The sequence below is a fragment of the Rhinoderma darwinii genome, chromosome 3, assembly GCF_050947455.1.
Source record: "Rhinoderma darwinii isolate aRhiDar2 chromosome 3, aRhiDar2.hap1, whole genome shotgun sequence".
Taxonomy (NCBI): domain Eukaryota; kingdom Metazoa; phylum Chordata; class Amphibia; order Anura; family Rhinodermatidae; genus Rhinoderma; species Rhinoderma darwinii.
The window spans coordinates 300,344,970-300,358,825 of NC_134689.1; the positions used below are offsets into that span (position 1 = coordinate 300,344,970).

A 13,856-nucleotide genomic window follows, 5' to 3' on the forward strand; every position below is an offset into this window, starting at 1 on the left:
AGATAGATAGATGATAGATAGATAGATAGATAGATAGATAGATAGATAGATAGATAGATAGATAGATAGATAGATAGATAGATAGACTGACTGCTACCCTCATCCATAAACAGGTGCATTACCCCTTTAAGCTTATTGTATGCTGCCTAGCAGTAGATCGCTCATGTGCCAGAATGAAATGTACTGTAATCTCTGAATGGTGAACTGCCAGGTAAGTAACGCCGCTGCAATAAAAGGCACCCAGAAGAGTTCTGAGAGACTATTGCTTTTAAAAAATGAGCTAATTGGACTGGAACAATAAAATGTATTTGCTCATGTGGCAAGCCTTAATAGCATTTGTTCTCTGTTTATTGTCACAGGTAATGGGTGCAAAAGATAATGTTGCTTGCGGTTTCTTTGTATCTTTCTTCCCACCCCACTGCTCTGGCAAACAATGTCCACAGAACACAGGAACTCCTGAGAAGATGAAGCGGCTGAATTCCGCTAACCTGCTTCGCTTGACTGTGCTGCTCCTCAATTATCTCTGGAAAGGTATCTGCTGATTCCTCTCTGTACTGAAACATTTTTACAATTTGACTACACAAGAGAATTGCCAATTCTGCCATTATAAGATGCGGTTTATTTGATCCTTGACTTCATATGTCGTTTTAACAGAATTATCCACAACCTTTCTGCAGCTTCTTCGGAAGACTTCAGCTTTATGTTTAAATGGCAAGAAATCATATTTCTCCTGCCTTCTTACTTTCCTTCGGTCAGGAGGCTATGACAAAAAGTGACAGAGACATAAAAGTTCTAACAATGAATGCATTAGGGTAACTTGAGCAGAATAGAATTTATCATTTATACAAAATGAAAGGCAGGTGGCCAAGGATAGTAAAACAAATCCTAAAAAATTCTTCAAGCATATAAATGCAAAAAAACCAAGGTCTGAACATGTAGGACCCCTAGATAGTGGTAATGGGGAGTTGATCACAGGGGATCAAGAGAAGGCAGAGTTACTAAATGGGTTCTTTAGCTCTGTATATACAACTGAAGAAAGAGCAGCTGATGTAGCAGGTGCCAGTGCTGTTAATATATCAGTTGATATACTGAATTGGATGAATGTAGAGATGGTCCAAGCTAAATTAAATAAAATAAATGTGCACAAGGCTCCGGGACCAGATGGGTTACACCCTAGAATTCTTAAAGAGCTTAGTTCAGTTATTTCTGTCCCCCTTTTCATAATATTCAGAGAATCTCTAGTGACTGGTATAGTGCCAAGGGACTGGCGCAGGGCAAATGTGGTGCCTATTTTCAAAAAGGGCTCTAGGTCTTCCCCGGGTAATTATAGACCAGTAAGCTTAACATCCATCGTGGGGAAAATGTTTGAGGGGCTATTGAGGGACTATATACAGGATTATGTGACAATAAATAGCATTATAAGTGACAGCCAGCACGGTTTTACTAAGGACAGAAGTTGTCAAACTAACCTAATCTGTTTTTCTGAAGAGGTGAGCAGAAGTCTAGACAGAGGGGCCGCTGTGGATTTAGTGTTTTTGGACTTTGCAAAGGCATTTGACACTGTCCCCCATAGAAGCTTAATGGGTAAATTAAGGACTATAGGTTTAGAAAATATAGTTTGTAATTGGATTGAGAATTGGCTCAAGGACCGTATCCAGAGAGTTGTGGTCAATGATTCCTTCTCTGAATGGTCACCGGTTATAAGTGGTGTACCCCAGGGTTCAGTGCTGGGACCACTATTATTCAACTTATTTATTAATGATATAGAGGAAGGGATTAATAGCACTATTTCTATTTTTGCAGATGACACCAAGCTATGTAATATAGTTCAGACTATGGAAGATGTTCATGAATTACAGGCAGATTTAAACAAACTAAGTGTTTGGGCGTCCACTTGGCAAATGAAGTTTAATGTAGATAAATGTAAAGTTATGCATCTGGGTACCAACAACCTGCATGCATCATATGTCCTAGGGGGCGCTACACTGGCGGATTCACTTGTTGAGAAGGATCTGGGTGTACTTGTAAATCATAAACTCAATAACAGCATGCAGTGTCAATCAGCTGCTTCAAAGGCCAGCAGGATATTGTCGTGTATTAAAAGAGGCATGGACTCGCGGGACAGGGATGTAATATTACCACTTTACAAAGCATTAGTGAGGCCTCATCTAGAATATGCAGTTCAGTTCTGGGCTCCAGTTCATAGAAAGGATGCCCTGGAGTTGGAAAAAATACAAAGAAGAGCAACGAAGCTAATAAGGGGCATGGAGAATTTAAGTTATGAGGAAAGATTGAAAGAATTAAACCTATTTAGCCTTGAAAAAAGACGACTAAGGGGGGACATGATTAACTTATATAAATATATTAATGGCACATACAAAAAATATGGTGATATCCTGTTCCTTGTAAAACCCGCTCAAAAAACAAGGGGGCACTCCCTCCGTCTGGAGAAAAAAAGGTTCAAGCTGCAGAGGCGACAAGGCTTCTTTACAGTAAGAACGGTGAATTTATGGAATAGCCTACCGCAGGAGCTGGTCACAGCAGGGACAGTAGATGGCTTTAAAAAAGGGTTAGATAATTTCCTAGAACAAAAAAATATTAGCTCCTATGTGTAGAAATTTTTCCTTCCCTTTTCCCTTCCCTTGGTTGAACTTGATGGACATGTGTCTTTTTTCAGCCGTACTAACTATGTAACTATGTAACTATGTAACTATGTGGTCATAAACGGCTGTTTGGACACATAGCAGGGCTCAGAAAGGAAAGAGCGCCATTTGGCTTTTGGAGTTAAAATATAGCAAGAATGGTTCGTGGAGGCCATGTCGCATTTGCAAAGCCCCTGAGCGGACAAAACAGTGGAAACACCCCAAAAGGGACTCCATTTGGTAAACTACATACCTTGAGGAATCATCTAAGGGTATAGTGAGAATTTTGAACCCAAAGGAATTTGCTGAATTGATTAGAATTAACCCATGAAAATGAAATGTATTTATTTTTTCCAATAAGATGTACCGTATTTTTCGGACTATAAGACGCAGTTTTTAGCAAGAATCTTGCTAGAAAGTCCCTGCGTCTTATAGTCCGCAGTTTCATTACTCAACCCCTTCCCGAGCCATGATGTGCCGGCACATCATGGAGCGGGGGGGGGGGATGATGTATGGAGACCGCTCCATACACTGCAGATGTCAGCTGTCTTTTACGGTTCTAATGGCAGTTTAAAGGGGTTGTGCCATAAAACACATGTATCCCCTATCCTCAGGATAGGGGATACATGTGTGATCGATAAGGAGAACGGGGACCGAAAATCACCAAATCACCAAGAGCGCTGCATGAGAAGCTTTGTGTCCGGCAGCTTCATAGAGATCAATGGGATTCTTCTGCGCATGCGCGAGCGGCTCTCCATTGATCTCTATGGAGCTGCAGAACAGATAAGCCAGACACAGAACCCGGAAGTCCAGGCTTCTCATGTAGCGCTTTGTGTACCTTTCGGTTTCCTGTTCTCCTTATCACTGGGGGTCCCAGCGGTCAGACCCCCAGCGATCTCACATGTAGCCCTTATCCTGTGGATAGGGGATACATGTGTTTTATGGCAAATCCCTTTAACTAGTTAAATGCCGCGGCCAATTGCGACCGTGGCATTCATAGGGGTTTTTCTATGAAGGACATTTATGACATATCCACAGGATATGTCATAAATGTCAGATAGATGCAGGTGTCACATCTGGGACCCGCACATATCTCTAGAACGGAGCACCCTAAACCCTGTTCTAGCTTTCTGTGCTCTCCCGGCCACTTGCTTGCATGTGGAGTTACTGAAACAGCATAACTCGCTGAGCTACGCTGTTTCTGTAACTCCGATAGAACTGAACAGTACTTACGGAAACAGCGTAGCTCACATGCTTCCGTAACTGACATTCACTACTATGGGAAGGGAAACAGTAGCTTAGCGAGTTACGCTGTTTCAGTAACTCCACATGCAACCAAGTGGCCGCTGATTCAAGTCCCCTAGGGGAACTAATAAAATGTGTAAAAAAAACAAAATGTTAGATACATTTTCAGGAGTGTAAAAAAAAAATATTAAACGTTCAAAGAAACACAACCTTTTCTAATTTTTCCCCAAGCACAATGTAAAAAATTTAATAATTTGGTATCGCTGCGTCTGTAAAAGTCCAATCTCTTACAATATACCATTATTTAACTCACACGATGAGTTTAAAAATGTAGAACATAAAAAAAAAATGTGGTCACCTTAGCGCTTAAAAAATGAAATAAAAAAATCGTATGTAGCAAAAAATGGTGCCAATAAAACTACAGCTCGTCCCGCAAAAAATAAGCCCTCACACCGCTCAATCAATGAAAAAAATATAAAAAAAGTTTTGGCTCTCAGAATGTGGTGAAACCGAATAAATTATTTTTTAACAAATACTTTTTTTCGTATTTTCTGTTGTGTAAAACCTGGATGCATCTTATGGTCAGGTGCGTCTTATAGTCCAAAAAATACAGTAGTTTTAGACGGTTTCAACATTTTTCATTTTCACAAGGAATAAAGAATAAAAAGCACCCCAAGATTTGTAAAGCAATTTCTCCTGAATATGGTAATAAACCTTATTTGGTTATAAATGCTGTTTACATATATAGGAGGGTTCAGAGGAAAAGGAAAGGTATTTGACTTTTGGGGCGTAGATTTTGCTAGAATGGTTTGTAGATGCCATGTCGCATTCGCAAAACCCCTGAAGTACCCAAAAAAAAGTGACCCCATTTTAGAAACTACACCCCTAAAGGCATTTATCAAGGGGTGTAGTGAGAATTTAGACCCCACAGGTGTTTTTCAGAAATGAATACGCTGTAGATGATTCAAAGTGAAAATTGCCATTTTTCCACTGATCTGCCATTTCACTGCTCAATATGTAGTGCCCAGCTTGTGCCACTGGAGAATCTTACCCCATAAATTGTTAAGCAGGTTCTCCCGGGTATGATAATGCCTTACTTACGGACGTAAACTGCTGTTTTGGCACACTGTAGGGCTAAGAAGGGAAGGAGCGCCATTTAGAGCGTGGATTTTGGTTGGTAGTAGTTTTCTTTGAGTATTACTGGTATTTCAGTTTATAATGTGGAGGCATATGTAATCAGGGCATAATAAGAGGGTATAATAATGGGGTAAATAATACAATTATCCATAGATGTGTGGTACGCAGGGGTGGGATTAAAATTTTTAACAGGTCCCCTGTTTGTCGGACGAAGACATACGCGTCGCCGGGGGGGGGGGGGTGTCCCGGTGTTTCACAGTGTATTGCGCCATTGAAAATTATTCTAATAATAAAATAAAATAATTACGATGTTCCAAATACCCCCTACATTAAAGTGGGCTCTAAATAAAGACATTCCCAGTCCAGAATGCTTTAGTGTGGATTGCCACACTATTTATATAATTACATAAGCGTACAGACCTACCCAAACATTATATTAAAGTCACCCATTACGTATAGGCCTGTATGAGCACATTAAATATCCTAAGCGTGCTCAGCCCATTTAGTTAGGCTGTGCACATGAGAAGGGTGGAGGACAGTGTGGAGTGCGCAGTAAGCCGCGACAACTCTCCCGGCTAATGCACAGATATGGTGCCATGAGCAAGCTCAGTACATATATACAGCACCAGAACAAAGCTCAGTACAAACATATAGCACCAGAACAAAGCTCAGTACATAAGTACAACACCAGAACCAAGCTCAGTACATAAATACAGCACCAGAACCAAGATTAGTACATATATACAGCACCAGAACTAAGCTCAGTACATATATACAGCATCAGAACCAAGCTCAGTACATAAATACAGCACCAGAACAAAGCTCAGTACTTAAATACAGCGCCAGAACAAAGCTCAGTACATAAATACAGCACCAGAACAAAGCTCAGTACATAAATACAGCACCAGAACCAAGATTAGTACATATATACAGCACCAGAACAAAGCTCCGTACATATATACAACACCAAAACCAAGCTTAGTACCTAATTACAACACCAGAACCAAGTTCCGTATATATACAGCACCAGAACCAAGCTAGGAACTTATATACAGCACCAGAACAAAGCTCAGTACATATATACAGCACTAGAACCAAGCGTAGTACATATATACAGCACCAGAACAAAGCTCAGTACATATATACAACACCAGAACCAAACTCAGTGCATAAATACAACACCAGAACAAAGCTCAGTACGTATTTACAGCACCAGAACCAAACTCAGTACATATACAGTGAAGGAAATAAGTATTTCATCCCTTGCTGATTTTGTAAGTTTGCCCATGGTCAAAGACATGAACAGTCTAGAATTTTTAGGCTAGGCTAATTTTACCAGTGAGAGATAGATTATATATATTAAAAAAAACAACAGAAAATCACATTGTCAAAATTATATATATTTATTTGCATTATGCACAGAGAAATAAGTATTTGATCCCTTTGGCAAACAAGACTTAATACTTGGTGGCAAAACCCTTGTTGGCAAGCACAGCAGTCAGACGTTTTTTGTAGTTGATGATGAGGTTTGCACACATGTTAGATGGAATTTTGGCCCACTCCTCTTTGCAGATCATCTGTAAATCATTAAGATTTCGAGGCTGTCGCTTGGCAACTCGGATCTTCAGCTCCCTCCATAAATTTTCGATGGGATTAAGGTCTGGAGACTGGCTAGGCCACTCCATGACCTTAATATGCTTCTTTTTGAGCCACTCCTTTGTTGCCTTGGCTGTATGTTTCGGGTCATTGTCGTGCTGGAAGACCCAGCCACGAGCCATTTTTAATGTCCTGGTGGAGGGAAGGAGGTTGTCACTCAGGATTTGACGGTACATGGCTCCATCCATTCTCCCATTGATGCGGTGAAGTAGTCCTGTGCCCTTAGCAGAGAAACACCCTCAAAACATAATGTTTCCACCTCCATGCTTGACAGTGGGGACGGTGTTCTTTGGGTCATAGGCAGCATTTCTCTTCCTCCAAACACGGCGAGTTGAGTTAATGCCAAAGAGCTCAATTTTAGTCTCATCTGACCACAGCACCTTCTCCCAATCACTCTCAGAATCATCCTGATGTTCATTTGCAAACTTCAGACGGGCCTGTACATGTGCCTTCTTGAGCAGGGGGACCTTGTGGGTACTGCAGGATTTTAATCCATTACGGCGTAATGTGTTACCAATGGTTTTCTTGGTGACTGTGGTCCCAGCTGCCTTGAGATCATTAACAAGTTCCCCCGTGTAGTTTTCGGCTGAGCTCTCACCTTCCTCAGGATCAAGGATACCCCACGAGGTGAGATTTTGCATGGAGCCCCAGATCGATGTCATTTTCTTACTATTGCACCAACAGTTGTCTCCTTCTCACCCAGCGTCTTACTTATGGTTTTGTAGCCCATTCCAGCCTTGTGCAGGTCTATGATCTAGTCCCTGACATCCTTAGAAAGCTCTTTGGTCTTGCCCATGTTGTAGAGGTTAGAGTCAGACTGATTAATTGAGTCTGTGGACAGGAGTCTTTTATACACGTGACCATTTAAGACAGCTGTCTTTAATGCAGGCACCAAGTTGCTTTGGAGCGTGTAACTGGTCTGGAGGAGGCTGAACTATTAATGGTTGGTAGGGGATCAAATACTTATTTCTCTGTGCACAATGCAAATAAATATATATAATTTTGACTATGTGATTTTTTTTAAATATAATCTATCTCTCACTGGTAAAATTAACCTAGCCTAAAAATTCTAGACTGTTCATGTCTTTGACAGTGGGCAAACTTACGAAATCAGCAAGGCCCAGCTCGCAACCTGCCGAGCAGGAGGACGCCTTCAAACAACCGACCCTTCCAAGCCATCGGAAGAAAGTCGAGGACAGATGGAAAGATATCAACCAAGAGCCCCGTTGGAGGACGCAGATTGGCTCTGATACCGCAACCAGGTTTCGCGACCAGCATATTGCCGGTCAACCGGGGGTTCAAGATTACCACTACGACGCATCGGGACAGTCCGGGCTACGTACTCTCACCGGCGGCCCAGCTCGCAACCGGCCGAGGAGGAGGACGCCTTCAAACAACCGACCCTTCCAAGGCATCGGAAGAAAGTCGAGGACAGATGGAAAGAGATCAACCAAGAGCCCCGTTGGAGGACGCAGATTGGCTCTGATACCGCAACCAGTTTTCGCGACCAGCATATTGCCGGTCAACCGGGGGGTTCAAGATTACCACTACGACGCAAAGGGACAGTCCGGGCTACGTACTCTCACCGTCGGCCCAGCTCGCAACCTGCCGAGGAGGATGACGCCTTCAAACAACCGACCCTTCCAAGGCATCGGAAGAAAGTCGAGGACAGATGGAAAGAGATCAACCAAGAGCCCCGTTGGAGGACGCAGATTGGCTCTGATACCGCAACCAGGTTTCGCGACCAGCATATTGCCGGTCAACCGGGGGGGTTCAAGATTACCACTACGACGCATCGGGACAGTCTGGGCTACGTACTCTCACCGGCGGCCCAGCTCGCAACCTGCCGAGGAGGAGGACGCCTTCAAACAACCGACCCTTCCAAGGAATCGGTAGAAAGTCGAGGACAGATGGAAAGAGATCAACCAAGAGCCCCGTTGGAGGACACAGATGGCTCTGACACCACAACCAGGTTTCGCAAACTCAGACCACCGCTCGGAAGCGGCAAGTGAGCGGTCAACCGAGGGGTTCAAGCATCACCACTACGACGCTTCGGGACAGTCCGGGCTACGTACTCTCACCGGCGGGCCAGCTCTCAACCTGCCGAGGAGGCGGACGCCTTCAAACAACCGACCCTTCCAAGGCATCGGAAGACAGTCGAGGACCGATGGAAAGAGATCAAACAAGAGCCCCGTTGGAGGACGCAGATTGGCTCTGATACCGCAACCAGGTTTCACGACCAGCATATTGCCGGTCAACCGGGGGGTTCAAGATTACCACTACATTACCGGGCTACGTACTCTCACCGGCGGGCCAGCTCTCAACCTGCCGAGGAGGCGGATGCCTTCAACAGCCGGACCCTTCTGCGGCAGCATCGGACCGATGGAAAGAGATCAACCAAGAGCCTCGTTGGAGGATGCAGATGGCTCTGACACCACAACCAGGTTTCGCAAACTCAGACCCCCGCTCGGAAGCAGCAAGTGAGCGGTCAACCGGGGGGTTCAAGCATCACCACTACTATGCTTCGGGACAGTCCAGGCTACGTAATCTCACCGGCGGCCCAGCTCGCAAAGTGCCCAGCAGGACGCCTACGAAGACCGGTCGCGGCAGCATCGTTAGTCGAGGATCCATGGAGAGAGGTCACCCGAGAGCCCCGCTGGCGGTGTTAGGTTCTCGCCCCTGATTCCTGCTACACAACACCTAAACTGCGCCAAGCGACTGAGGTGGGAGCTGGAGAGGTGTTACTGCTAACGACCCAACACACGACAATCGGGGCAACTTGTTCTCACCGGCGATCCAGCTCGCAACCTGCCGAGATGGAGGACACCTACGAAGACCGGTCGCGGCAGCATCGTAAGTCGAGGATCTAGAGAGAGAGCACAACATAGAGCTGAGAGATGGAGCGCACTCAGCGTCCCTTACCGTTAACCATTAGGCCGAAACCGATGGTGCAGGTATTTTTGGACACCGCAACGACAACCTCGACAATCCGGGTTAACTGCTCTCACCGGCGATCCAGCTCGCAACCTGCCGAGATGGAGGACGCCTACGAAGACCGGTCGCGGCAGCATCCTAAGTCCAGGATCTAGAGAGAGCACAAGATAGAGCCGAGAGAAGGAGCGCGCTCAGCGTCCCTTACCGTTAACCATTAGGCCGAAACCGATGGTGCAGGTATTTCGGGACACCGCAACGACAACCTCGACAATCCGGGTTAACTGCTCTCACTGGCGGTCCAGCTCGCAACCTGCCGAGATGGAGGACATCTACGAAGACCGGTCGGGGCAGCATCGTAAGTCGAGGACCTGTTTAGAGAGAGCCCAACATAGAGCCGAGAGATGGAGCGCGCTCAGCGTCCCTTGCCCTAACCATTAAGGTAGAAAACCGCTGGTGCAGATAATATGGGACACCACAACGACAACCTCGACAATCCGGTTTAACTGCTCTCACCGGCGGCCCAGCTCGCAAAGTGCCCAGGAGGACGCCTACGAAGACCGGTCACGGCAGCATCGTAAGTCGAGGACCCGCGGAGAGAGGTCAACCAAGAGCCCCGCAGGAGGTCGCAGCTGGCTGCCAACTTGGTACCGGTACAACCTTGTCACCGCTCGGAAGCGGCCCAGGTCGGCAGGACATGGATTGGCATAACTGCTACGACGCGCCCCAAGACAATCCGGGCTACGTGCTCTCATCGTCGGCCTAGCTCTCAAAGTGCCGAGGAGGACGCCTTTGTCGCCCACGGGGAACCGAGGCCGCTTTCCCGGCGGCTTAGCAGCTCCACATGGGATGGGGCCGCCCCCCTCTTGAGAGGGGGGAGGGAAGCCACCATGGAGCCACGTGTGGCTTGCATGCGGGCGCCAGGCCGACACTTCCAGCCTCGGGCGAGGCGGAAGACGGCTTTGGACTGCTTGGGAGAAACAACCGTGCCCCATGCGCGGATGCGCCTGGGAGCACATCGGCAAGAGAGGCCCTTGCGAGCAGCGGACATACGGGGGCGGTCACTGCTTCCCCGTCGCTTAAAGCTTCCTCTCGCGCCTCGGGCTCCGGCGACACCAGCACGCTCTCGGACGCCTTTTAGAGTGATAGAAGCAGCACTGAGCAAACGCACCTCGCGGGAGCGAGAGGTACTGGCGCCCGCCTTAGCAGGACCGCCGGGCTTTTTGGGACACCGGCCGGGGGCGAAACAGACCCGGACGGTGTGGGAGGAAGACGCGCTCGCCGTAACCGAGAGGGCTCCAAAGCACTGCCGAGCGAGTGGTCCCTCCGCCGCCGGGTCGCGGGGAGCCAGATCAATCTGAGGAGTCTTGGACAAATCCCAAAGACTCAAACAGTGCGGGAGCACGTGCTCCTCTCACAGCTTAACGACAGGTGGCTGAGGCCGACGGGGACTTCCAGGAGGCCGGCATGACGCGACACTACATACCGGTCACACCATGGAAGTCCTTCCCTGCTTGGAACGGGTGCAGCTCCCGCTAGAGCGTGCAGCACGTCCTCCTTCACGGTACTCGGTAGGAGTCGCCAAGGTGGCCGAGCTCCTGCAACTGCTGGTCGGCCTGGGACTCCGGAAAGAATGCACCAAAGTTCTTTCATGGAAGTTCAGGCGCAGCGGACCGAACAGCGAGCGAGGCCGACGGGGACTTCCAGGAGGACACCATGAGGGGGCCGGTGCCTACAGCTCACTCCCTGGAAGTCCTTCTCGGCCACGAACGGTTAGGACTTCCCGCTAGGAAGAACCGTTCGGACTTGGAACGCGGAGCAGACATGCCCTCTTGCAGGATTTCAGGTGAAGGAGATATTTGCACCCCTAAAAGTGTCACCTGCTCAAATACACCGGGGTAAGGTGCCAAAGTACCCGGGCTCCTGGAACTGCTGCCCAGCTGAAGCCCAAAATAAAAAACTCATAGGGTTTTTCCTCCAAAACGTCAATGAAGACCGACCTGCGAGCGAGGCCGACGGGGACTTCCACGAGGCCGGCTTGATGTGCCACTACCTGCCGGTCACACCATGGAAGTCCTTCTCGTCTTGGAACAGGTGCAGCTCCCGCTAGAACGTGCAGCACGTCCTCCTTCATGGTACTCGGTAGAACTCGCCAAGGTGGCCGAGCTCCTGCAACTGCTGGTCGGCCTGGGACTCCAGAAAGCATGCACCAAAGTTCTTTCATGGAAGTTCAGGCGCAGCGGACCGACCAGCGAACGAGGCCGACGGGGACTTCCAGGAGGACACCATGAGGGGGCCGGTGCCTACCGCTCACTCCCTGGAAGTCCTTCTCGGCCACGAACGGTTAGGACTTCCAGCTAGTAAGAACCGTTCGGACTTGGAACGCGGAGCAGAAATGCCCTCTCACAGGATTTCAGGTGAAGGAGATATTTGCACCCCTAAAAGTGTCACCTGCTCAAATACACCGGGGTAAGGTGCCAAAGTACCCGGGCTCCTGGAACTGCTGCCCGGCTGAAGCCCAAAATAAAAACCTCATAGGGTTTTTCCTCCAAAATGTCAATGAAGACCGACCTGCGAGCGAGGCCGACGGGGAGTTCCACGAGGCCGGCTTGATGTGCCACTACCTACCGGTCGCAACATGGAAATCCTTCTCAGCTTGGAATAGGTGCAGCTCCCGCTAGAACGTGCAGCACGTCCTCCTTCACGGTACTCGGTAGGACTCGCCAAGGTGGCCGAGCTCCTGCAACTGCTGGTCGGCCTGGGACTCCAGAAAGAATGCACCAAAGTTATTTCATGGAAGTTAAGGCGCAGCGGACCGACCAGCGAGCGAGGCAGACGGGGACTTCCAGGAGGACGGCATGAGGGGGCCGATGCCTACCGCTCACTCCCTGGAAGTCCTTCTCGGCCACGAACGGTTAGGACTTCCCGCTAGGAAGAACCGTTCGGACTTGGAACGCGGAGCAGAAATGCCCTCTTGCAGGATTTCAGGTGAAGGAGATATTTGCACCCCTAAAAGTGTCACCTGCTCAAATACACCGGCGTAAGGTGCCAAAGTACCCGGGCTCCTGGAACTGCTGCCCAGCTGAAGCCCAAAACAAAAAACTCATAGGGGTTTTCCTCCAAAACGTCAATGAAGACCGACCTGCGAGCGAGGCCGACGGGGACTTCCACGAGGCCGGCTTGATGTGCCACTACCTGCCGGTCACACCATGGAAGTCCTTCTCGTCTTGGAACAGGTGCAGCTCCCGCTAGAACGTGCAGCACGTCCTCCTTCACGGTACTCGGTAGGAGTCGCCAAGGTGGCCGAGCTCCTGCAACTGCTGGTCGGCCTGGGACTCCAGAAAGAATGCACCAAAGTTACTTCATGGAAGTTAAGGCGCAGCGGACCGACCAGCGAGCGAGGCAGACGGGGACTTCCAGGAGGACTGCATGAGGGGGCCGGTGCCTACCACTCACTCCCTGGAAGTCCTTCTCGGCCACGAACGGTTAGGACTTCCCGCTAGGAAGAACCGTTCGGACTTGGAACGCGGAGCAGAAATGCCCTCTCACAGGATTTCAGGTGAAGGAGATATTTGCACCCCTAAAAGTGTCACCTGCTCAAATACACCGGGGTAAGGTGCCAAAGTACCCGGGCTCCTGGAAATGCTGCCCGGCTGAAGCCCAAAATAAAAACCTCATAGGGGTTTTCCTCCAAAACGTCAATGAAGACCGACTTGCGAGCGAGGCCGACGGGGACTTCCACGAGGCCGGCTTGATGTGCCACTACCTACCGGTCGCAACATGGAAATCCTTCTCAGCTTGGAATAGGTGCAGCTCCCGCTAGAACGTGCAGCACGTCCTCCTTCACGGTACTCGGTTGGAGTCGCCAAGGTGGCCGAGCTCCTGCAACTGCAGGCCGGCCTGGGACTTCAGAAAGAATGCACCAAAGTTCTTTCATGGAAGTTCAGGCGCAGCGGACCGACCAGCGAGCGAGGCCGACGGGGACTTCCAGGAGGACGGCATGAGGGGGCCGGTGCCTACCGCTCACTACCTGGAAGTCCTTCTCGGCCACGAATGTTTAGGACTTCCCGCTAGGAAGAACCGTTCAGACTTGGAACGCGGAGCAGAAATGCCCTCTCACAGGATTTCAGGTGAAGGAGATATTTGCACCCCTAAAAGTGTCACCTGATCAAATACACCGGGGTAAGGTGCCAAAGTACCCGGGCTCCTGGAACTGCTGCCCGGCTGAAGCCTAAAATAAAAACC

The 13,856-nt window shown here is 48.7% G+C and overlaps 1 protein-coding gene across 1 annotated transcript in view; it reads left to right on the top strand.

Annotated features, from left to right (window-relative positions):
• The first annotated feature begins 362 nt into the window (after positions 1–362).
• Positions 363–13,856, top strand: part of LOC142748133 (protein shisa-like-1a) — a 58,592-nt gene continuing 45,098 nt past the window's right edge. Inside the window, exon 1 of the mRNA XM_075855261.1 lies at positions 363–531. Coding sequence (XP_075711376.1) covers positions 363–531 — 169 coding nt within the window. The remainder of the gene's footprint in view (positions 532–13,856) is intronic.